At 46.4% G+C, this 25,258-nt stretch overlaps 2 protein-coding genes across 3 annotated transcripts in view; both read right to left on the bottom strand.

The window, feature by feature from the left end:
- Window positions 1-242: 242 nt before the first annotated feature.
- Window positions 243-3,304, bottom strand: LOC146208551 (uncharacterized). Its single transcript, XM_084594741.1, has 2 exons — window positions 3,021-3,304; window positions 243-2,154 (listed from the first exon to the last, which is right to left on the bottom strand). Exon 2 carries the CDS (start codon window positions 2,120-2,122, stop codon window positions 1,370-1,372), a length of 753 nt encoding a protein of 250 aa, XP_084450867.1. The 5' UTR covers window positions 2,123-2,154; window positions 3,021-3,304; the 3' UTR covers window positions 243-1,369.
- Window positions 3,305-5,479: 2,175 nt separating this feature from the next.
- LOC146208552 (suppressor of tumorigenicity 7 protein homolog) overlaps window positions 5,480-25,258 on the bottom strand; it is a 28,704-nt gene continuing 8,925 nt past the window's right edge. For both annotated transcript variants that reach the window (XM_084594775.1, XM_084594770.1), the window contains 4 exons: window positions 17,177-17,276; window positions 15,272-15,369; window positions 13,192-13,306; window positions 5,480-6,294 (listed from right to left, as the gene is read on the bottom strand). In XM_084594775.1, the coding sequence (XP_084450901.1) occupies window positions 5,639-6,294; window positions 13,192-13,306; window positions 15,272-15,369; window positions 17,177-17,276 (969 nt within the window). In that variant the 3' untranslated portion in view covers window positions 5,480-5,638. The remainder of the gene's footprint in view (window positions 6,295-13,191; window positions 13,307-15,271; window positions 15,370-17,176; window positions 17,277-25,258) is intronic.

Here is a 25,258-nt window from a genome sequence, read left to right on the forward strand (position 1 = left end):
TGTATGTTCACAACTGCCGCCAGACGGCGTCCCCAAAAAGGAAAAAAAAAAAAAAAAAAAAGAGGGCGGGAATATTAGAGGTAGGACTGCAATGTACACAACTTGTTGCAGTTATGTAGTTATTGAAAACTGAAAATCGGCATGCAAAAAAAAAGAAAAAGCATAAAGCAGCAACCGTAAATCCGATGGCGTAGACGCACTATGCCCAAAATATTTGCTGCAATGACAGTGAATCCGGTAGATCTGGGGCAAAAGTTTATTCGCTACAACAAACCGACATCACTTTCAACCTTTCGGACGGCCAATCGGCTGCATCAACTTTTGTTAGCGGGTAGCTACGCTTAACATGCTGCAAAAACGGTAACCACAGCGCGCTCACGCGGCCTCGTCCACCTACTCCAAGCGAAAATCCTTCAAAAATCTGCGAACAAATCATTGTACAAGAGTGCAGTACTATTATTAAAGGAGTCACAAAGTTGTTCCCTGGATGACTTGACAAGGTACCTGTGCTTTGCATGAAGCAAAAATTTTCACGTTAAAAAATCACAAAACAAGCTTTCTAGCACAAGCTTGCAAAACTTTGCTATATGTATAAAAGTTTCCTAATTTCCTGTGCCTTAACTGCTCTGGCATGTACAAAAACATTTGGCATGGTAGTTCATGAGGTCAAAGAAACACCTTTTTCAACTGTGTGGTAATGAGAGTAGAAAATTTGCCTCTCCTGCAAAGATCCACTTTGACAGACACTTCATTGCTTAAACTCTTTTTTCAATCAGTGAGTTTATGTGACAAACACAGAAAAAGCAACTGGGTGTGTCAGCACGACACCAAAACAGCACATATGCCCTGTAGCATACTGGTTAAAAAAAAAAAAAAGGAAAAAACCATATTATGCATTACATTTCGAGGCAGTTCAGAGTAACTTCCCACGGACCTTCCTTATCAATGCATTCTTACACAATAGCTGTAGCACGTCTACAGCAAATGCAAAACACACATTTCTCTCAGCATGCCCATTCAGGTACACAGAGCTTCATAAAGACTAGCACAGATCCAATCAGAAAACAATGGACCCAAATATTTACTTCACAGTATAGCAGCAGACTTTTATAATATGCAATTTGTCACAAGCCAGTGTACTCTGTTCCAAAGAAGCAAGACAAACAGGATTATTTATGCTTTTTATGATTTATACCAAGCAACATTTCTGTAGAAGACTGCAAATTTTGTGACAGAAAAGAGAGAAAGAAGGACAATACAGGGAATGGATAATCAACCCTGTTTGAGTGTGCAATCCCTTTCTTCCAAGGGATATGCATACAACAAAGCTAAAGCAGTCCCCAAAACTGACAGTGACATGGTAGCCATTCTAGCTGACATGAAGATTGCTAATCTTGCGTGACACTGTTTCAATGTCAGCCTTGGTCCCACATGCCTTTGCACTGCACACCTCCAGGTCATCCAGTGACTTTGACCTGACAATTCCAGCGCTTGCAGCCAAACTAGCATTAGCAACAGACCCGCCAGACTTGGTCCCAACAAGTGACAATTTAGAAGGGCTGCCCGGATTAGACTTGTTACCCCCGTCATCACTGGTTACTTTCAAGAGCGACAAGCCGAGCATAGCTGCTGCAGCCTTTTCTTCTTCTTCTTTTGTCTTGAGCATTTCCACTATCCTAGACCGCCACGGGTAGTCATAAGGCTGATAAAAGTAGTGCTTCCTGCGAAATGCCCTGACACGTGGTCGCCGTAATGTCAAGAGTGGCACGGTTTCTGATGGGCTGGGGGGACTCTCTGGGGCCAAGCCTCCTGAAGAAACGAACGAGAAGTCTGCGATGTACGCTGAATTCATTGCCAACACGCACAACCCAGAGTGGTGCTGGCCAGAGTCCATGTTCCTTGCATCATGGGCAAGCTTCTCAAGAACATAGTCCCGCCGGGAGTCTGTCACAGCACTCAGCATGCCCAGCTCATGTAAAGAAGCATCCAAATCTGTTGTGCTAGTGGCAGAGGTGGTCGGGACAGATGCACTATGTGAAGTGGGCTGAGGAAGCTGCCCAGGCCGTCCATGACAGCAGTAGCAGCGAGGGCCACCTGATTCATGATGCAGAATGCTAGCCATTGTGCAGGGAGTAGAGTCCACGAAGGAGCATTCTGAAACACACAAAATACATCACTCCTTCAGACCTAAGCAGAGGAAAAAAGAAAAAAACCGCCACAGTCCTTTTCTGAGGGTGCACTAAGTAGACCACCGGCAACCACCAAGCTACGCATTAGTGATCCAGCTGCATCATCTACACTTGCTATCAGAGCACTGCTTAGATCATGAAGGAAGGGAATTCCTTCCTCCATGGATTACATGCAGCCGCTAAATGAGTGTTAGCAATGCTTGCAAGAGCACAGACTGCATCCGAGACTAGCAGAGCGGTGCTAACAACCCACTACTAGTTAGGGAGCAAGTGATCAGCATATGTCGCTCATATAGCATATAGCACTCGGCTATAATAAATTACACCTCAAGAAATATCAAGACCAAGATCTAAATCTGCGAGGCAAAACAGCCTTAACATCCCCGTTTTCCGCATGCCGGTGTACTCCACGGCGGCATTTGAAGGTGTGCTACAAAGCGGCCATTTATATTACAGGCTTGGAACGCGTGCCGCAGCTAACTTGGCGTACTTAATATCGCGTCTGCTCATAATACCATTTGTATTTAATCGCATTCAGAGCCAGTAAACGCACACACTCGGCAGTGCAACTGCTCAACGACAGCTTCTGCTTAGGCATAAAATCCGCAAACGGCGCAAAAACGCCGGCTGGTCAGTGGCGCATCAACGTCTGTTTACACCTAACGGAATTGTCTTCTGCACACATTTTATTATTCTTCTGCAGTTACTTTAGTGGAACACGATGCACGTCTACAATGATATGCAAAAGACCGTACAGGCTGCGCGAAAAATATCGAGTTCTCAGCCGTTATTAAGACGAGATACACAGAGCGAGAATACCAAGCAGCATACCAGTGCTCACAGCGCTTGAAACTCATTGCCAAGGGCCACGGCGTCAGACGACTGTGCACGGGGATGTAATAGATGATTATGCGTCTTCTAATTCAGAACGCAACGTTGCACAAAGACAGAACTACGACGGGTTCGAAAAAATACAAATGCAGAACTGCGCCAAGGATATAAAGGCAGCTGACAACCAAGCTGCCCGAATCTACATTAGCCAAAGTTGGCCTGGCGGGCCGATACAAGAGCTGCGGTAATGCGGTAATTTGGTCGACGCCGTTGTTCAACGCGGCGAGCGCTGCTGTCGGCACAGTGGCCGGCACGCCTACTCGGTTCTGCTGTTTTGCCAGAGTGCACTAGTTTTCTCATATTTTGCTACCAAACATGAACGGAAATGTGACGAAAAAAAAAAAAAGGGAATATTCTTGAGACACTTTTCAAATACAGATGGTTTAGTGACCTAATAAACAATTCAAAGATTAATGATTGCCACTACTGTTTTCTTCCAACACGCGTATATTGTTGTTATTCTTATTATTATATATAGTTGTCAGGAAAGGTGCAGTATCTGTCACACTCTTCTGTGAACACTTCCTGAACCGCGCCGAAGAAGAGGGGGGGGAGAAGGTGGGACTACACAATAGCGACTCAGGCTATGAGAGACGCCATAGTGGAGGGCTCCGGAAATTTCGACCACCTAGAGTTCATTAACGTGCACTAACATCGCACAGCACACGGGCGCCTTGTTTTTCCGGCCACCTCTCTGCCTTTTCCTTTCAATAAATCCATCTATCTAGAAGGTGGGACTACACAATAGCGACTCAGGCTATGAGAGACGCCGTAGTGGAGGGCTCCGGAAATTTCGACCACCTAGAGTTCATTAACGTGCACTAACATCGCACAGCACACGGGCGCCTTGCTTTTCCGGCCAACCTCTCTGCCTTTTTCTTTCAATAAATCCATCTATCTATCTTGATTTTCGCTTCCATCGAAAAGTTGCCGCCGAGGCCGGGATTCAATCCCGCATCTTTGGGCATGGTAGTCGAGGGCCAAAGTGGAAAGAAACGAAGAGGTGCTCATATTTGTGCTCAAATTTCGCAGAGAAATAGCAGTTTAAGCTTTGATATGAATAATAGCAATACATCTGGAGGACGTATTGTCTGTCTCGTTCTTCTAGCCCCAGGTCTGCCCTCACAATTACATATAGTGAAGAAGCAAAACCGAGATGATGGCAAAGCAACGCAATGCATTTTGAGTCGGGGCAGCCGAATATACAATATGTGCCGCCGTATGCCGGCAAAGGATGGTAGCAAAAAGTATAGCAGATGATTTTCACCATCGCTAGTCTTTCCCTGACATCACTTAGTGGTAAATTCCGATCCCATTCACTCGCAAGGTGCGAGCCAGTACAGCTGGCAAACCTTCACACCCATAACACGTGTACCCTCCTCATCCTGACATATGAAAATTGGATTACCAGATTACCCCCCCCCCCCCCCCCCTTTTCCGCTAAGCGCAAGCCTATGCCTTGCTGGCCTTTGTTTCAGTGTCAGGCGTCCTAGACATGGTCCTAACCCTCTCGCTAGTCCCCCTTACTACTCACTGTTTTCGATAGAACGAACTACTTCACCACTGAAAACCTCAGCAACGCGGCTACCACCAAAGGCCGAAAGCCACCCTCACCTCATCCTTACAAGGCTGCAGAATGCCTGAAGTTCACAAGCAGTTTGCAGTGCACAGTCATGCTGGCTGCAGCTGCCATATAGCTGCAACATTCTCTGCTCCCATGACAAAGCCAAAGCCAAAGCCAATAAAATAAGGCCAGAAGTAGCTCACAGTGGCACCACCATTTTTTTACACAGTGTGGCCTGTTGCCTCATTGGCATGCCGTGGTGGCTAAGTTGTTAAACAGGCGTGCCGAGTCCGAAGGTGTGCAAGTAGTACAGGTTTAATTAATCTGCTTGTGTTGGTTTTTTTTTTTTTTTATGAAGGCAAAATGCAAAAGGCACTTGTGTGCTGTGCGATGTGGGAGCACATTGAAGAATCCCAGGTGATTGAAATCCCAAAGTCCTTCGTTACAGAGGCCCTCTCAGTATCCTTTGAGACAAATGAGACTTTCTTTTTTCATCGACTAAGAATTACTTAGTGCAAATTGTGACAGGGCTGTTCATGTAACTTGAAGCATTATGTATGCAGAGGCAAGGACATAAGTAAACAGAACACGCTTTTCTGTTCCAGATGTAATCATACCTACCCTATCGAACGTACAGAAATAATCCACAAGGTAGTGCACTAGCATCCACTACTTGCCTTCATATACCATAACTGCCAATATCAATTAGGCAGCGCGTCGTAAATGTTAGGAGGAAAATGGCGTGCTCCTTTTACTTATGTCTGCACCTGTACAATGAGCAGCTTCTATGACAGACAGACAAGGAGCTTTGGGTGACTAGGCATTTCATTTTCAAGCATCAAGAAGACCCATGGAGAAGAAAGAGTGTCCACTCAGCTGCAAAGCAGCATGCACACGCGCACACACATAATGGGGCAGGGGGCAGCCACAACTACAATGACCACAAATGGGTGTCCGATGTTGGTGAGATGAGGCATGCAGCAGCTGAAGACGGTCAGATTCGTGACAGCTGCTGAAGCAAACTGGATGGGAGAAGTGCTTCCAACTTATCCAAGACATAGCCCAAAGGCAATGCCAGCCATGCCAGAAGGGTGCGGGCAGCCAAGCCCACAGGCTCTGGATACTGGTGCGTGAGCAAGGCCAGCAGGGCTGTGAGTGAGCACAGTCCTGCTGTGAAAAGGATGAAGAACGGAAGCTCCTTCTTCGGATACACGGAGAGTTCGTGGAAAGGTGGCAGGAGCTCACGATCTGTCGCCTCTGTGCAGCCTGGGTAGGGATAAAAGAGCTGCCCTCGCTCCAGCGGATATGGCAGCATCCGGAATGTTCCCTCCCACGACCAGTGGAGCAGGTTCAGAGCCCCTTCGACCCGCTTCCAGTGGCGCAGATGAAAGAAAGCGTACGCAAGCGCTTCCGAGTCGCCACGCTTGAGCAGGTGCTCTGGTGGTAGGATGAGGCTCTTGGCTTCCAGGAGGTACTTGGGCACGTGTGGATTAAATTCAACGGCCCGATGCACAGCCTCCACTGCATTCAACTCGGGACCGGTTAAGCCCCGACGCGCTGCTGCTTCTGTAGAGAATTTGTCGGCCACACCGCGTGCCTTGAGTAATGCAGCTGTGTAGCAGATGCTCGCCGACTTTGGCAGGTTGATATCTACGAAGAACATAATGTATATGCTGATGAAAAGATGTTCCGAGAAATTTAACGAGTCACTGATGTACCTCAAAGAAAGCACACAAAGAATAAAGACTACTATAGTAGACTTCCATTATGATGAACTGCGTTAAACAAAATTCTCGGGCAAGATTAACAATGTGAGGCCATTTTGTTGGTTTCTGGGGTTCAATTTACAAAATATCTGCTTAAAACAAGTGTACTGAGGGTCCTTCATTTAAAATAAACTTTCATAGAGACCTTGAGCTTCGGTGACCCCATGTAACAGCACTTACACGGCGCGTGCATGGCACTGGCAAGAAAAAAAATTAGCATACCGCACGTTTCTGCAGTGAGAAAGCACATCCCGCAAGAAAGCTTCCATGCAAATTAGTGCAAAAATGCAAAGAAGCTGTCTCGTAGGAAAGCGCTTCACTGATGGTAAGCGTCTTTGCCGCTGCAAAAAGGCCAGGCCACATTTGTGCCTGCAGTCAATATGCAGATCTGATACAGTCAAATATTAGCATCACATATGCATCATGTGCCATGTGTTGCCACCAACAGATTAATATAGATGTAAGCACAGAGTGCATCCGCTTTATGACTTGGGCTTCAAGCACTTAGGGGCCATATTTTAAACTGACATGGCATCCTAACATATTACAGCAACTTGACGAGAAAAGTGATAGCAAAATTTATAAAAAGAAATACCCACAAATCGCAGTCACTGCAGGAGAGATTACGAAAAGAAGAGAGAGCAAGAAAAATATAGCTAGACAAATGTTACAAGTAATATACAGTCAAACTCACTTATAACAATACCGGTTTTAACAATACATCGGATATAACAATGGGCAACTGCTGCACCATCAGGTTTGCCATGTGTTCTATGGTAAAGTAAACCACTTATTAAAGTGGTGTTATATTACCTATATTACCAGTTATAACAATCCAAATATGGTTACTGAAAAGTAACAAAAACGCGGAAACACGCCGACCAAAAAAGCACGTGCATACAAGGAAACGCCGACAATGCCGATGTTGCGAGAATAAAAAAATTACCGACGATTACGCTACTTCCTAATGTGAAATTTGAGCGCAGCAAATAAGCTGTTTCACCTTTTCGATAGATTGAGGCAAAGAAATCGGGCAACACATGTATGCGCTATCACAGAATTTATTTTTTTATTTTTCACACGTATTCCTTTAACAAAGACTCCCTTCTCGGCGGCGGCGATGAGCTTTTGCTTCAGCCTCGCTTACACCTGGTTGCTCTCGACGGTGGCGATGAGCCTCCGCTTCGGCGGTGCGAACGGCAGGGTCTTCTCGACGGCGGCGATGAGCTTCTGCTTCAGCCTCGCTTACTGCTCTGGATTCTGGCAGCGACGGCGCTGGGCCTCTGCTCTGGCAGCTCGTTTAGCAGCAGCAGCAGCAGCAGACGGAGGACTTCCACCGGTCGCCTCGCTCATGGCTCAGAAAGAACTGGCAGATAATTTCGCAGTGGCGAACGGCAGCGGCAATTTCGGCTCGGGCGGTGCACATATACAGATCCGCCGCCACCGATCTGGCTCTCTGACTGCCACCGCACAGGGGTTGCATTGGAGGAGGAGCGAAGAAAGGAATTAAATTCGAGCCGGCGCTTTGACAACCGGAGACTCGCAGGAAGAGGGGGGAGGGGGCGGCGTGTACACCCAGCGGCAAACGATGGGGGCAGAAGCACGCGCAGCAAGCGGAGAACGCGACAAAGGGAGGAGGGAAGAGATAGCAGCGACTGACTGATGCTGCTGACGCCGATAGTGAGTCAACCCCAGCTGCGGAGTTGGTTTCAGGGACAACGCCGCCGATGCCGACGCAAACAATATGATACCCTCGCTTCCGCAGCGCCAAGAACCAGGTCTAGCCGTGGGAAGGTGGTCACGTATTCGTCGACGTGCCGGGGCCTACGTGAAATAACCGGCACGTCGGCAACTGAAGAGCACCCTATCCGCCACACAGGAACAGGAGGGGGGACCCTCCCCTCCTCTTTCTGCATGGCGGCGACGGTGTTCTATGCAGTCACGTTATCTTGACTCTCTAGCGGCGTCAGCGGCATCCAGCGGTATCAGTCGGTCGCTGCTAGCGCTGGGGGGATGAAAGGGGGGCGGAGCTGGTTACGAGGTCGAGTTTGATAAGCGGATGCAGCGCGAATGCAGGAAGGTGGCATTGGTTCTTGACAGCTCAAAAGCTCTCACAAAATGAACTTTTTTTTTTCTCCCACCTAACACCTGCAGGCTTGTAGGCTATGGATGAAGGCATGATGGCTTGCTTCAAGGCACTGTATCGCCAACGTGTTTATTTTGAGCAGGCTCACGCCGAACCCTGAAATTTCTGTCCGAGAAACGCCGACAGGTGCCAGACTTGAAGATCTCGCTCCTGATGGCAGTGCAGTTAATTTTTTGGAGCACGGGCAGAAGTAAGCTCCTCCACCATCATGAATTACTTCAGGAAAGCAGGCTTCACTAGGGATGCCAGCGATGCGGAAGGTCGCGAAGCTCCTGCCGACAGAGCGATGACTGAACTTTTGTCCACAGTGAACGGTAGTGACGACGACGTGTCGGGACTTCAGAAATTTTTACATGCCGACGATACAGTCACGACAGATGAAGAGCTAACAGACGAGGCTATAATCGCAGCAATCAGTGGCGTGGGGGACAGTGATAGTAGTGACGACGATGATGGACCGGAACCTGTGCTGGTAGAATCAGGAGGCTTTGAGAATGATCAACTCCCTGCAGGACTTTGTTTTTCCTCAGAACCTTCCAATACACTATGCTTAGCAGTTGGATGCCCTGCAGAAAGACGTCGGTCAGATTGCTGTCAAACAGACAACGCTTACGGATTACAGGTTTCTTCCCGCTGCGAAATAAAAAGTTTAAGTTACCTCGTCCTTACTAAATGTGTAGTTTATAAATATGTTTTCTTTGTTTTTTCTGCCTAACCCGGTTATAACAATTGTCCGTTATAACAATGATATTTCCATGGCACTTCAATATTGTTAAAAAGTGGGTTTGACAGTAATGTAAGCTTATTTCATGCTCTCAGTCTCCAATTCACTTCATGCATGGTATGACATATGTTTTATATGTAATTATCCTTTTTATCCTTTCACCCTAAGGTAAATTATTCTAAAGTTTTCATGTAATGTATAATTAAACATACCAAGCATGCTCAGATATTTTTCTGAAATTGGGGGTGGGGAGGGGGAGGGCATATGTATTTGAATAATTGGAAGACTGGGTGGGTTTGTTTAAACTCATCAAACATAGCCAAGAAACACCGCTATGTATTAATTCCATTAAGATGAATTTCTGATAAGGTGAGCAAATCACTGTGGTCCCTTCAATCTCTAGGGAGGAAGTCTGCTATGTACCCGTAAAGTTGCCCCAGTAATAATGTGCAGCACGCTTCAACAATCAAACTGCTCCTATTCAGAGCTGGGGCAGTCACGTGTAAGCGCAAAAAGCTCATTGAAGAGCACAGCGAAGGAAGAACAACCATAAAAAACAAAAAAAGATGGGAGAAAAATGAACAGACACATACCAGACTAGAAACTTACTGTACCTATTGCATGAGTGCACGTGACAAACAACACGGGCAGAAGCAGAAAAATTAGGCAACACTACCAAAACCAAAAGCACAAGATGCTGATATGGATACACACAATTGTGTCCTGGCCTTCATCATTCGATCTGCCATCTCATGGAGAAACAAGGAAACTGAATGTCTGCAGATGCATGAAGCCCCTTTGCGCTCAATAAAAATAGCTTTTAAGATTTTTCTCACCTGTGAATCAAAGTAAAGCTTGAAGACAGTACACTGCTAACTGAAGTGTAAGTTCCTCTTTTGCCCCATTTTTGTTGCACTTCATTCTTCAAATATGTTTACTCACCAATTCACCCAGTGATGCATTTTAATGCAGTTTTTCCTGGTAAGCCTAGTATTGTCGCTACAGAATGCAAGAGAAAAGTTCAAAAGCTGAAGCATGCTCTGAAGCATGTTCATACTGATAGGCATGCATTATTATAAGGCATGACCAAACTGCCACATGAAACAAAACATGTATGGCAGAAGGCAATTCCACCTGAAGCTCTCACTCTATCCTTTCTCGCTGTTCAACATTCATAGCATTGCTCTCAGCATGCTACAAGTCAAGACATTCTTACATTTATTTTCCCGCAAGACATAATTTTTCAGTTTTGAAACTTCACAAAGAAGTTGCTGTGGACATGTCTAGACTGAGAAGAAAATTTCGTATCAGGAAGTGGAAACTAAGAAATCTGAAAGACAAAGAATTTCTTGACCTGCAGTATGGATCTACCTATGGATTCCGGAGTGCAACAAAACAAAAGGGGTCAAAATATAAAAAACAGCCGCAATGAAATCTGCTTCACAAAGTGGCTATCTTGTAAAAAAAAAATTGGGATGAAGAAATGTGTTGACTGTTCCAGCATCTCCCCAATATGCAGAGCCAACGTTGGTTGTGAAACATTTTTTGTGAAACCTCCCTGTGGGCTTTTTTAATGAAACTTCTGGACCCCATAGAAAATGAGGTACACAAGCGAATACAAAAATTTTCAGAAAAATTATTTTCCAGCCATTTTTAGATTGCAAAGCTGCATCCCCCTTTATTGACTAAACCATGAAAATACATGCAGCTAAACCTCTATGTAACGAACCTCCGTGTAGCGAATTCCTCAATATTACGAAGTTTTTCAGTTCTGCAACGCCACCCCCCCTGAATTGCGTGTATCTGAAAACTCCACGTAAAGAACATGTTACAGAGGCTGACCTTGATATAACAAACTCGTGGCGCCGTCTATATCTTAGCAAGTGCTGAACTACAGTAGCCAACCGATTTTTCTGACTCCAATAATTCGGACTAACACGATATTTCAGACTTCATTCAGGAACCGTCACGCGTCCCATAGGACCGTGCACATTTTCACGACCAATATTTTAGACTTTATGGTGTCCAAACGTTAGACTTTTCGGACCAAATTTAGCGCCAGCAATACTGTGGAGATCGTTTTTCGGCCGAAGGCTTTTTTTTTTCTTATTCGGCATGAAATAGATGCGAGCGGACATTGTTGTCGCGAAAAGCCTGGTTTTGCGTAGCCGTGAAAGCTTAGACGAAGTGAGTCATTTGGACGAGCTGGCTTGCTCTGTGTGCATAGTTGGCATCGAAGACATATTATGCTGAGGCATGCAAAAGAAAAGAAAAATAAAGAGCCTCTGCCAATGCCACAAAGGCATCGAAGACGGGAGCAATAAGAGAATCCTCGGCCTTGTGATCGCGGTAGCCTAGAGGGCGCAATAAGAAGAAAAAATGGAGCGTGAGCACCGTCCGCCGCGGCACGCTCCGACGCCGGCGCCACCCGTCGTGGGGATAAGCGGGAGGAGGGAGGCAAAGCTCTCATTCAGATAGTTTCTTTTTTTCTTGAGTTGCACCTCGCAGTCTTTGCCACCGTCGTTAACCATGGTGGAAATGGAAACTGAATGCTGTTGCAATTATACTGCTCCGCACGACACGTGCATTCGTTCGCGGCATGAGCATGACCTGCGTTTCACGTGAGGTGGCATGGACATGACGAAGGCATGACTGGCAGAGAAATGCTAACTGGAGGGCTATAGTGGTGACAGCTTATCACGATCCGCTTCTGCGGGGCACCACTGAGCATGCGGTGACCACTTTGAGCGAGTTACATGCATCCCGATGGCGCAGCCGCCTACCGCGTCGGGACCAGTCAGCGTACCCCGGGAGTGCCCCGTATAAGATCGCGTTGGCCCGTACGGATGGGCGACGTGCGGAAGCTGATCATAGTAGCGGATCGCGCTATGCAATAACTCCCTATTATTGACTTATAAACGAAACATGAGGAGCGACAAAGTTCGTGATTTGTAATGCTGATTTTTCGCAGAAGAATGATTTTTTCCCAGTTCACTGATTTTTCGGACTGTTCGATTATTCGTATTATTTCCCAGGTTTTACCAAGTCCAAAAAAAACGGTCGGCAACTGCAGAAAATCACTGCCAGTTTCGTGACGATGTAACACAAAATGGCATTAGAGGGACGACGATACATATGTGCCTTGTTTCAGCACCGATGGTGCGCCTATGTGGTAATTAAATGCAGCAGACTTTGCTACTTTCGCTTTTGGAATGTGACACTACAGTAGTTCAGGCTCAAAGTCGGCGAAAAATAACAGGACAAAGAAGAAAAAAAAAAAAAAGACATGGGGCAAGCAGTGTACACCTATTGCCGCTACGCGATTGCTCGCAAGTACTCGCTCATTGATAGCGGGAACAGCGGAGAGAGCCAGCAATGCGAGGAAGAAGAGTCGGTTTCCTGGGACAACGGTGGCGGGCTACAGATAATATGTGTGAAGACGGAGGCCCCCTCCTCGCCCGGCGGCAGCGCAACTGTGCGTGCTTTGGTCCAAACTTCGAGTCCTCCACCATGCCCATTTCCCTTCCACTCTCGCAGGCACCTCATGCAAGCTGCTCCTCGGCAGAGGTGGAAGCTGTTGCCATAATCGCACCACAACCTCAGCGCATTTGCAGTATGTTTTGGCGCTTCAAGGTTTCAAGGTGGTTTCCCTTACATTCAATTAGTATTGTGGTTTTCATTCTGCATTGTCCTTTCGAGTCTTCACGCAAAAGCTGCATCTAATGAAAACCTGGATGTAATAAAAAATCGCGGACATCTTACCATTTCGTTATAACCAGGTTTAATTGTATTCATAATACAAATTGATAGCTCTGGTGGGGCCCACCTAGCATGAACATTTGTAACAGGTTGCAATTCATCAAGCTAACACAGTATTACTACCATGTTGAAACATGAAATTATTAACTTACCATCATATTTGGCCAGGACAGCCTGTACGTCCGCATATGCTTGAAGCTCTAGAAGGGCTTCTATGAGATTCTCGTGGATGTTGAACAGATTCATACTTGGAAACTCTTTCATCAACTGCAAGTGAAGTAACAACACATCGATTTGTACTGTCAAAGTATGGCCCCTTTGCCATGTGTCAAATATCCCAAGGCAACCATCTGAAGCAGCAAGGCAGAGATTCCACCACAAGGCACTGAAGAGCCAGCAAAACCAGTGCTACAGCTCCTGATGCAAACTCACAGCAATTCGATAAAAGATTTGCTCAAAAGGCCTGCCAAGTGCCAAGTCCCGTTTATGAACAGAAAAACTCATAATTTTCAGCTCATAAAAAAAGCAATGTAAAACGTCCAACAATTTAAACTTGAGACAGTTGCAAAAGGGTAGAACACGAGTGCTGCTGGCATTCTGGAGGCTAAAAGACATGCTCTTAATGTGGGGCACGAGCCAAATGACAAAAACCCCTTGAAAATATTCTAGGAGGCATTTAAACTAAGGCAAAAGCCTTTTCTATTTTTTAGCTTTCATTATTATCTAATTATTTTATTTTTACAACTTCTTTATTATATTTTTATTATTATAAACTTTTCATTACATTTTCTTTAGTATAACCATTGGATTCATCATTGGCTTGTTATGAGGCTACTGGATTGGATTCTGGAGCGACCTATGAGCTTTCTGGTTGGTTTGATTTGATTTATGGGGTTTAATGTCCAAAAGTGACTCGGGCCATGAGACACGGCCGTAGTGGAGGACTCCGGAAATTTCGACCACCTGGGATTAAATGTGCACTGAAATCGCACAGCACTGAGGAGCTTGGCTTCCACCTTAATCAAAAAGCAGCTGCTGCGGCCGGGATTCGATCCTGCATCCTTGAGCACAGGAGTCAAGCACCCTAACCCCTACACCACCGCAGCGGGACCCTACGATTCTCCGGATTCGCTTATGGCTTTTGGTTATTTATTAGACAATGTTTAGATACTTTAGCCAATATAGCCACTGTTGGCTTCTTATGTGGCTACTGGATTAAATTCTGGAGTTCTGGATTGATTTACTACCTTTATGGATTGGCCTATGGCTTTTGAATACCCAATATTAGGTACTTTAACCAATTTAGCCAATGTTGGCTTGTTATGTGGCTACTGTTGTACTGACTATGGACCTGTCTCATTTGGCACGCTCCTACGGGTGCCACTCATGAGCCAAAAAAATTTTTCGCCTTAAAGACTGGCCACCCGTTGGCTCTGTAGACTACAAAAAGGAATATAATGACACAAATAGCGGGAAGGAGGTGTGGAGGAATGAAAGTGGCCATTACTTGAATATCCACAAAACCTGTCTAACTAAACTGTGCAGCATCGTCGCAAATAAATGCTTAGTGTTACCCAATCACGGGCCACACTCACAAAGCTGTTAGCATATGGTAACTGCATTTGACTGACAGCAAACTACTCTGCCATGAGCCCACAGGGCATCAGAATTAATATGAAGCAACACTTCTATGCGCATTGTATAAGCCATAAAAATTGCCCAGATACTCAGCTAAAAGACAATATCTTATCACGATGCTTGAAACGTGTGGTACAACCATTCCAAAGGAAGCTATAGTGTCTTCCCAAATCAGTTCCATTATATTGCAATTCTGGCCGAGTCCTTTGTTAACCCCAAAAAAGAAAAAGTCTGGAAAGGAAATGTCAAGTGGCCTCATGATCATTATTTGTCTGGATATTGAAAAACAAGACATCCTGTGCAAAGTGACAAATTATTTCAAAAGACTCTTAATAAAAGAAACTTCTGTGCAAAGCATGTTTCATTAGCGACCTTATGGAGCCTGTTTTAGGTTATACGATTTTCATATAAAAGATGTTAAGTTTCCAATGACCACAAAAACTGGATTCACGAAATTCCACTGTATTACAGTTTTTTAACAGCACACCTTAGTGTTCACAATCATACTCATTTCATATCTGCTACAATCAGGTCGCACAATGGTTATGAAGTAAACTTCAACGAAAGAAAAATAAACAAACAGACTGTACTCACATCACGCATCATCTTGACCGCCTCACGAACTTTCCCCAGCTTTCGTGCACACATTGCCAGTCTTCGACGCACGTAGACAAGCACATTGCAATCTCTTCCTGCAAAGACATGCCCAAAAACAGTTTCTGCAGGATGACGATAACAAAAAAAGCATGTATTCAAACTGAATTATAAGCCCCGTGCTCAAAGCACCTTCAGGATCCCATCCTAAAAAAATAAGCAACAGTTCAGCCGAGCTGCTGACCCTTGACTTTGTGACACTGGTCCTGCTCCTGACGCAGACGGGCAAGAAATGAACCTAACATGACTACACAAGTATGGCAGCCCATGGTCCCGAATTCTATTTGCAGCTGCTAATCAGTTTCAATACAATATTCTAAAAGAACGCCCTTGTAGTTGGAATTGATCTGGAAGTCTCCATTATACCGTCCCTCACAGCCCAAATGCACCTTCAGGATGCCAAATCCTGAACATCACACAAGAATGTGAATGCACTGTGTATTAAGAGTCACGGGCCCACAGAGTAGCCTTTTTTTTTTTTTTTTAAATTTCCGTTCTTCCTTTCTCACCCACACACTTACATGCCACTGCACACCTAAAATTACTTAGATTTATGAATGCTGTTTTAAATGCACACTACAAAAGAGCTCTTTGCTGTCCATCTCTGATCAGGTCAACAGACTTTGAACCTAAGCACCCGAGCAGCTCACAGAACATACTTGTACTACATAATAGATGGAAAGCAGACAAAATTGGCTGCAGACTGAGCAGCTGCTACAACATAATGCATAGTGTTTGGATAACAAATGAACTTTAGGTAACATGCACTATGTTATGAGTGAAAGGCAGCGAAACTCCCTAATGTCTCTAAACTCTAACTGGCCTTCAAATAAAACTGCACGTCACACGAAAACTGAAATTTCTTGCTGTGTGAACAAAGCAGAGACCAAGATATAAGTCTAGCCTTGACAGGTGCCTCATCACTAATTTTATTCCCAACTTCAACGCAAGCAGCTAGCAGTAGCACAGTATATGACTCTGGAGCACAATATTGCAGCCTCCATTCGTGCCGCTGTAGTATATTACCCCTGAAACGTAATTATGAATAAATACTTATATATCCCATTCCTGTATCTCCTTGCCTCTGTCCTGTCATTTCTGCAGTTTTGCTTCTTACGATGTTTCACCAACTTTCTCCGCCAACTACAACCCCGCTCTATTCCTGCTAGTTCTGGTAATGCACAAAAACAAGAACTGATAGAATGGTAGATGGACACAGCACTGACTCGACTCTCGCAATTGAGCTTTATTCAGAAAGTGGAGACGAATACAAAGTGCTAGAAGGTCGTGTGACATAGTCGAAGTCAAACTTCACACGATGCATGCGATTTAGAACCAGATTATATGTACAATGACGATGATTTGAGATGGCACTGTTTTTATTTTACCTTGTTGGCGTGTAGCTGCGAGCCTGCACATACTTTGTCTACTCCCTCTTCGGCTGCTTTTGTCTCTGAGCACATCAGCACCCCTAGTTTAAAAGGCGAGTTTAAAAGATATACATATCCTCTGGTTTCGAACGGCGCGTGTCACATGACGTTTGACATCGACTGTACCACATGATCTTCTAGTGTCTCATGTAATGCCTTCAAGTCCAGCTGCAAGACAGAAAGCTGTGTCTGCATACCTTTCTGTCCACCCTTGACGTCTATGTGCACTGCCAGAACCAGCAAAATTTTTACTGCTTAGTCTTTTAGACACTTAATAACGTATGCTTAGCAGCAAAAGACGTTATTGGTGATTTTGCCCACCATATGATTTGTATTCGCAAAGCCGAACGAAAGTGAACGGTGTGGCATTGTGCAGCCTAAGAGACAGCACCGCTAACTTGGAGACCAGACTTACTGTGAACAGCTTCGTGAAGAGCTCCCTGGTGCTGCAATGGCTGGCTTTTGCGATGATTTGCCTCAGCATACTTGAGCGCTTGTCGAAACAACTTCTCAGCCTGGAAAATCACAAAACTTCGTCACGGTCACGACAAACAGGCAAGTGGCCTTACGGTTCTTCTCGTATGCACCAATACCATGAATATTTTAACAGTCGACTTATCTAAGTATTCACTTATTTGAAAATGAGCACCTATTTCGAGTGTGCAGCATTCGCATGGAGGAGGGGTGGGGGGCTCTGTTTGCAGTTATTAAAGGACAGTAAAATATGACAGCCCCTTTCACTCACAAATGAGTAATCGAAGACATAACCCACCAGTTGTTAACCTTGCTATAACTCAAACCACAATCAATATGAAGAGAAAAGTTGAGATAACATGAAAATGAACGCAAATGAACACTAAAATTCATCAGTGCTTCAGCTCGAAACTTAGGTTGCAGGTAAGTAGTCGCAGTCTATAATACAGTCCAGCCCACTTATAACAGCCGCAAATATAACGAACGCTCGCTTAGTACGAACGAGGGCGGTGCTACCGTCAAAATATATATTGGGGCAATGGCACAGTGTTTCACATAGAACGAACTGTTGTGGCCTCAACACTCGGTTAGAGCGAACGCGAAGCTGTCGGGCCCCCGTAGTTGACCGAGCCGGCGGTTTTTGGCGGTGTTTGGCGCTGTTTCGCTCGACTGCGAACCCGCAGCAGGCGAATTTCGCGCACTTTGTGTTCCCCTGACACGACGCGAACACAGAGCGCACAAAGCGTCCCCCGGCGCTCCTTTGTGGGTAAAATAAAGTAAAAAAAGAAAAAGCGCGCGTTGTAAAGTAAAAACGAAAAAAGCGCGCGCGCACGGTGACGAAAGAGAAAGTGGCGCCGCCCACGTTGCTGTAATGCATCCACGTGATCTGCGTCGGCCAATCCGGAAAGTCAGGCGCCTGCTCTACCGGCTCAAACCGGTTCTCTATTTGTTGCTCCGTTGCCACCCCACGCTGAGGGCATTGCGCCGTTGATTCTTTCTGTGCGATGGCACTGCGTTGACATCGTTGCCGCATCCGTGCCTTTCCCAGATCGGGGAGTTGAAGGCTGCCTCAACGCGCGAGCCCAAGGGCTTGACTTGCGCCTGGTGCGATGGAGGACTGTACGCCGACCTCTTCAGGTGCTAAAAGGAAAGCTGTCGAGATCGCAACGAAGATGGCCATTGTTAATGAACTTGCTCAAGTTGCAAAAAACTGCGAATGGTCAAGAAGTACGGACTGCCGAAATCGACCATTTCAACCATTGCTAAGGGCAAGGAAAAGATTCTTGGTGCTACCGTTAATGCCGACCTGACGACTAGAAAGCGCCTTCAGAAGGCGACCTACGCGGACGTTGAGGACACACTTCTGAAGTGGTTCGCTCACGCCCGGTCTCGCAACGTTCCAATCAGTGGACCGCTGATGCTCTCCAAGGCTAAAGACTTCGCCTTCCTTTTGGACTTTCCCGATTTCAGCCCAGGAAATGGATGGCTCCACCGGTTTAAGGCTCGCCACGGAATTGTTTTCAAGGCGGTCGTGAGCGAGGCCGCGTCTGTGAACAACGCGGACGTCGATGCGTGGCTTTCCGACAACCTCCCAACAATCACGAGCTATGCTCCACGGGACGTTTACAATGCCGACGAGACTGCGTTGTTCTATGAGATGTTGCCATCTAAAACGCATGCCTTGAAAGGCGACAAGTCCGCAGGAGGGAAGAACAGCAAGTTGTGCATAACCGTTCATCTGTGTGTCAATATGGACGGCAGTGACCGGCGGCTGCCTTTTGTCATTGGCAAGTCACGTAAGCCACGATGCTTTGGAAGCTATGTGCCCGTACGCTACAGGAACAATACAAAAGCCTGGATGAGTCGTGACTTATTTGCCGAGTGGCTTGTCGAGTTCGACCGCGACATGGCACGAAAAAACAGGAAGGTCCTGCTCGTGCTGGATAACTGTGCGGCGCACCATGTGCAGCCTTCCTTGAGTGCGGTGACAGTCCTCTTCTTGCTTCCCAATGCAACCTGCAAAATTCAGCCGCTGGATATGGGCATCATTCATGCGTTCAAGGTGTGCTACCGGCGGCGCGTCATCCAACGCTTGTTGATCGCGATTGATGCTGCCATGCCAGTTCGCATCAGCTTGCTTGCCGCCGTTGAGATGTTGAAAGCGGCGTGGATGGAACTCACCGCGGAGTGCATAGCAAATTGCTTCCTCAAGGCGGGTTTTAAGGGCCCAGGTTCAGGCACTGAGGACGCCATAGATCACCTACCGGAAGGCCGGTCGCACGAGGACTTGTGGCAGCGCTTCGTTGACACGCAGCTGGCCGGACCTGACGTTGCCTGGGACGATTTCGTTTCTGCTGATGACGACGCCGACATTGCGGAGCCATGCGCTGACGAAGCTATTGTGCGTGAAGTGCGAGCCCCTCCTGACTGCCCAGAGACCGACGAGGACGATGACGCGGATGCTGCTCTTCCGCCGGTTGCTGTGAACGCTTCAACCGCGATCGGTTACATCAGGTCGCTTAAGGAACTCGTGTGCAGCAGAGGCCTTGGCGATGAACATATTACCGCGCTGGAAAAATTAGAAACGGCAGTGATGCGATCAGCTTTGAAGAAGCAGACATGCATCACGGACTTTTTTCAAAAATAAAGTTAATTTTCGTCTTGCTCGCTTTTTTTGCCTGTATTATAGGTGGTCCACTACTACGAACTTTGGATACAATGAACAAATGCCGCGTGACGATCAAGTTCGTTATAAGTGGGCTGGACTGTAGTCTTCAGGCATTAGAAGTAGGAATACTATTTGTTTTATAGAAATATTAACTCTTTCATTACCAGAGGAAAAATGGCTGTTTGTTACAACTTTTGGTCAAACGTTTTTTGCTGCAAATTATAAGAGAGATAAAAATAGGTAAAATACATTCCAATGACAGAAACAAATTTTGAAAAAATTTTTTTTAACAAATACTCAGTGCAAAAAAATTTTAGAACATACTCTAAAACATACAAAATCTTAGAATTGAAACATACAAATCTTAGAATTATAACTCAAATGCATTTTGAGGATGAAATTTTTCCATCACACTACCTGGCTTAAAGGACTATAGACACTTCATTTTTGGGTTCGTGTTTTACCTTCTGTAATGATGCGTAAGACATTACTGTACATGCACCACCTCGTGATATTCGCCTACGGCCGCTGAATACTTTATAATCGAATTTCTTTTCTCACCAGTTTAAACAGATGAGCAATGGCTGTGACATCAAAGTCAAGTCTAGGTCACGTGACGAATGACTAAAACAGTGATATAATCATTTCTGTGTCGTTTTAATTGACCAGAACACTAAAGCCAGCCTGCTTCAAGGACACGAATTGCAAAAAGTGACGAGTCAGCAATTATATTGCCTTTTTTTATGCCGCGTGTGACCTAAACATGATTGTGACATCATAGCCATGTCTCGGAATCGAAACTGGTGAGAAAAGAAAATTCAATAAAAATAATGCAGGGGTCTTAGACAAAAATCGAGTGGTGATCTATATACATGAATGCCTAACGCATCATTAACAAGAAGAGAAAACCCACCAAAATTTGGTATCTATACCCCTTTAATTTCAGCCTTCAATTTGAAATAAACTTTACTCTTGAAGAAAGAAATTTCAAGTACAATTTTTACTCAAGTAAAGCTTGATACTTGAAAACAAAATGCAATAAAATCAAATAAAATAAGCAGATATTTCCATTTACCAAAAGCATATTCACAAAACATTCAATGACTGCACTGTCGTCAACATGTCACGGGTGAACGCATGAGCTTCAACAATGAACAGACGCAGAAGAGAGCGTGCCACTGCGGTTTCACTGAACTGCCGCGTTTTGTGCATGCTTCACTGCGCAGTCCTCACAATCCCTGCAGTGAAGCATCCTCGAATAGCAGCAGGGCGAATGAAGTCGAAAAATCGAGCAATCAGTCACAATGTATCCGAAATATCAGGTGCTCTTATATCTTAGCTATATGAAGCATATTGTTACGGGACGTTCCCAAGCGGTAAGGCGTCAACGTCAGGAGCATCCCTGGAATACCAGAGCACAGCAACACAACAGCTTAAGCTTCAGTGTCGTCATCATTCGAACCAGCACACAAAACATCCTTGTCATCTTCTAAAATCTCGGCTACACACCGTTAACAATATTGTAACGTACCGTTACACAGAAGGCGCTTTGGCACTCTGGCACCGAAGAACACCAACAACCAATCAGGTCAGCACGAAAGCGGAGCACCATTTTTGCTTCGTCGTCTCCGAAGCGCCCGTTCAAATCTTCGCCGTCTATGAATGGCATGTGTCATTGCCCCCCTTCTTGGCAGCATCGCCTCGATGCTGCAAATGCTGCTTGATGCGATGAGCTGACAGATAGTATGCTAGGTTGGTATGGTATACCACAACACAAAACGGGGCACCATCAGTCTCAAGAATATTCAGCGGGGCGATCGTGGTAGGATTTCATCTGGACGACGTGTACAACATCACTGAACTTGCGTCGTTTGCGGCTTGAGGGATCTTGGGTCGCGGATTCAACTTCGTAAGTAACGTCGCTGAGGCGGCGGAGGACACGGTATGGGCCGAAGTACCGGCGCAGCAATTTTTCAGAGAGCCCTTGATGACGAACGGGCGTCCAAATCCAGACATAGTCTCCAGGCTCGTAGGCAGCGAAGCGCCGTCCCTTGCTGTAACAGTCAGCGTCTAGTTGCTGTTGTATGTATATGCGCTGCCTTGCCAGCTGCCGCGCTTCTTCCGCATGCTGGGTAAAACTAGCGATGTCCAGGTCAAGCTCATGTTCATTGTCGGTGTATACGGGCAGCATTGTATCCAGTGGAGTGGTCACTCGACGGCCGAAGACAAGCACGAAGGGTGTGAGCCTCGTCGTCTCCTGAAGTGCCGTATTATATGCGAACGTGGCATATGGGAGGATTTGATCCCAGGTCTTATGCTCTATATCCACGTACATAGACAGCATGTCAGCCAGAGTTCTATTTAGCCGTTCCACCAAGCCATTAGTTTGCGGGTGGTATGCCGTGGCCCATCTATGGCTAGTGTGTGTAAGATTCAGTACAGCCTTAGTCAGGCGGGCCGTAAAAGCTGCCCCGCGATCGGTAATGATAACAGCCGGAGCGCCATGACGCAATACGATGTCGTGGAGAAAAAACTCTGCGACTTCGGTGGCAGTTCCATTTGTGAGCGACGCGGTCTCAGCATATCGGGTCAAGTAGTCTATCGCGACAACAATCCAACGCTTTCCATTAGTTGACTTCGGGAAAGGACCAAGAAGATCCATCCCCACTTGTTGGAAAGGAGTTTTCGGTGGAGCGATCGGCTGAAGAAATCCAACTGCTTTCACGGGTGGAGTCTTTCGGCGTTGACAATCACGGCAGGTTTTAACGTAAGATCGCACTGAAGGTAATAATTTCGGCCAATAGTATTTCTCCCGAATTCTTGCAAGCGTACGACTAACTCCAAGTGGCCGGCGGACGGTTCGTCGTGACAAGCGCTTAAGATGTCAGGCCGTAGGTGCGTGGGTACTACGAGTAGAAATGCCTCTTTTGATCTTTCAAAGTAGAGAAATCCACTTCGTAAAGCGTATGACTGCAAGCCACGACGAAAAACAAGCGGTACTCTACCACCGCGTCCTTCCAGATAATCGATGAGCGGCGCCAGCTCCGGGTCCTTGCGTTGAAGGTCAGCCATATGGGATTGGGTAATAGCCCCAATAAAGGAAAAATCGTCGGCATTTTCCACTGCAGTGGAGTCCAATGGCGCGCATGACAAGCAATCCGCATCTTGGTGTTTATGTCCCGACTTATAGACAACAGTGACGTCATACTCTTGAAGACGGAGGCTCTAACGAGCTAAGCGTCCAGACGGGTCTTAAAGGCTTGGCAGCCAGCACAAGGAATGATGGTCACTGACAATACGGAAGGGTCGTCCATACAAATATGGTCGAAACTTGCTGATGGCCCAATTACCGCAAGGCACTCCTCCGTTGTCGAATAGTTCGCCTCCAATCGTGAGTGTTCGGCTCGCGTAGGCGATAACCCGTTCTACTCCGCCTTGCCACTGAATGAGTACAGCACCGAGGCCAACGTTGCTGGTTGCGTTGGTTGCGGCGCCTTCATCGAAATGGGCGAGTATTGGGGGTCTGTGTAGGCGGCTTCTAAGCTCCTATAAGGCTTGTTCTTGATCGTCTCCCCACAGGAAGGGTATGTCTTTTCTGGTTAGTGCTGTCAGTGGTTCAGCTATCTTAGAAAAATCTTGGACGAAGCGTTGGTAGTATGAACAAAGAACTAGAAATCGTCGAAGTGCCTTTTTGTCGGTGGGGCGTGGAAAATTTGACAATGCGGTAGTCTTCTCGGGATCAGGGAGAACGCCCTGTGCATTGACAACATGGCCGAGAAAGCGTAGTTCCTTGAAAGCAAAGTGGCATTTCTCAGGCTTGATCGTTAGTTGCGCGCCTTTGAGTGCTTGAAGCACAATGTGCAACCGGTCCAAGTGTTGCTCGAAAGTAGGCGAGAAAATAACGACATCATCTAAGTACACCAAGCACGACTGCGACTTCAGACCTGATAAAACTGTGTCCATCATACGTTGGAACGTGGCCGGTGCAGAGCAAAGACCAAACGGAAGCACCTTAAACTCGTATAGGCCGTGGGGCGTCACAAATGCAGTCTTCTCTCGGTCTCTCTGATCCACCTCAATTTGCCAGTATCCGCTTTTGAGGTCTAACGAGGAGAAGTGCCTGGCATCGCGTAGTCGGTCGAGGGCATCATCAATCCTGGGCAGCGGATAGACATCCTTTTTAGTCACATTATTTAACTTTCGGTAATCGACACAGAATCTCAAGGTGCCATCTTTCTTTTTGACAAGGACCACTGGCGACGCCCATTGGCTCGTCGAAGGCTGGATCACGTCGTCCGCAACCATTTCATCCACTTGCGTTTTAATGGCATCACATTCCTTAAGAGAAACCCGGTACGGGCGCTGCCATACCGGTAACGTGGTCTCATCGGTGATGATGCGGTGCTTGGCGACAGGAGTACGACCGACCTTAGAGCCTGTGGCGAAGCAGTCTGCGAAATCGCTCAGAAGAGCCGAGAGAAGATTCCTCTGATCGGGCCTCAAGTCGGGGTTAATTTTAACGGTTTGCAGAGCATGACAAGGTGCGACCTCTTCTTTAGGGTTCGCTCCGGCGGTGCATAAATGTGGCAAGGCAGTAACATCGCGAAGGACGGCAACAGCCATGTCCTTGGCGAGATGCCGCATCTCCTTAGCAAAATTTGTCAGGAGGACAGTAGCACAACTGTTCTGGAGTTGTACGAGTCCTCGAGCAATGACTAATTCCTTCTCGAGTAGTAGCGGAAGGTGCCCATCCGCGATGCCCTCGTAATCGTGGAATAAGTCATGCTTTACAAGAACCAACACACTAGAATGTGCCGGAACCCTCACGTCATCGTCGATTATACGCAAAACATTCAGACCCGGATCTTCGTTTTCAATGCGCGCCACGGCTCGTTTCGTCGAAAAGGAAACACGCGCTTCTTTCAGGTCAATGACAGCGCCGTTGGTCTGCAGGAAGTCTAGACCAAGGATCAAGTCTTTCAAACACTCAGGAAGCACGATAAATTCTCCGACATACACAAAACCACGGATGCCAACCCGCGCTGTGCACTTGCCTGCAGATTCGATCAAGTAACTTCCTGCCGTGCGAATTTTCGGGCCGGACCAATGTGTCAAAACTTTCTTCAATTCTCGGGCGAGACCACGGCTCATTACTGAATAATCGGCACCAGTGCCGAGTAACGCGGTGACATCCACTCCATCAATCGTCACACATAAATCGGAGGTAGTATGCTGGATGCTGTCGCTACCTGACACAAGCGAAATCTCGTCGGGTCGGCCTGACGATGACGGAGGATCTTCACATTTCCCGACATCAGCGACCCTGCCTCCGAAGGCCGCTGGTATTAGTTTTCC

This window comes from Amblyomma maculatum, chromosome 1 (genome assembly GCF_055883805.1).
Source record: "Amblyomma maculatum isolate TAMU_Amacu chromosome 1, ASM5588380v1, whole genome shotgun sequence".
Taxonomy (NCBI): Eukaryota; Metazoa; Arthropoda; class Arachnida; order Ixodida; family Ixodidae; genus Amblyomma; species Amblyomma maculatum.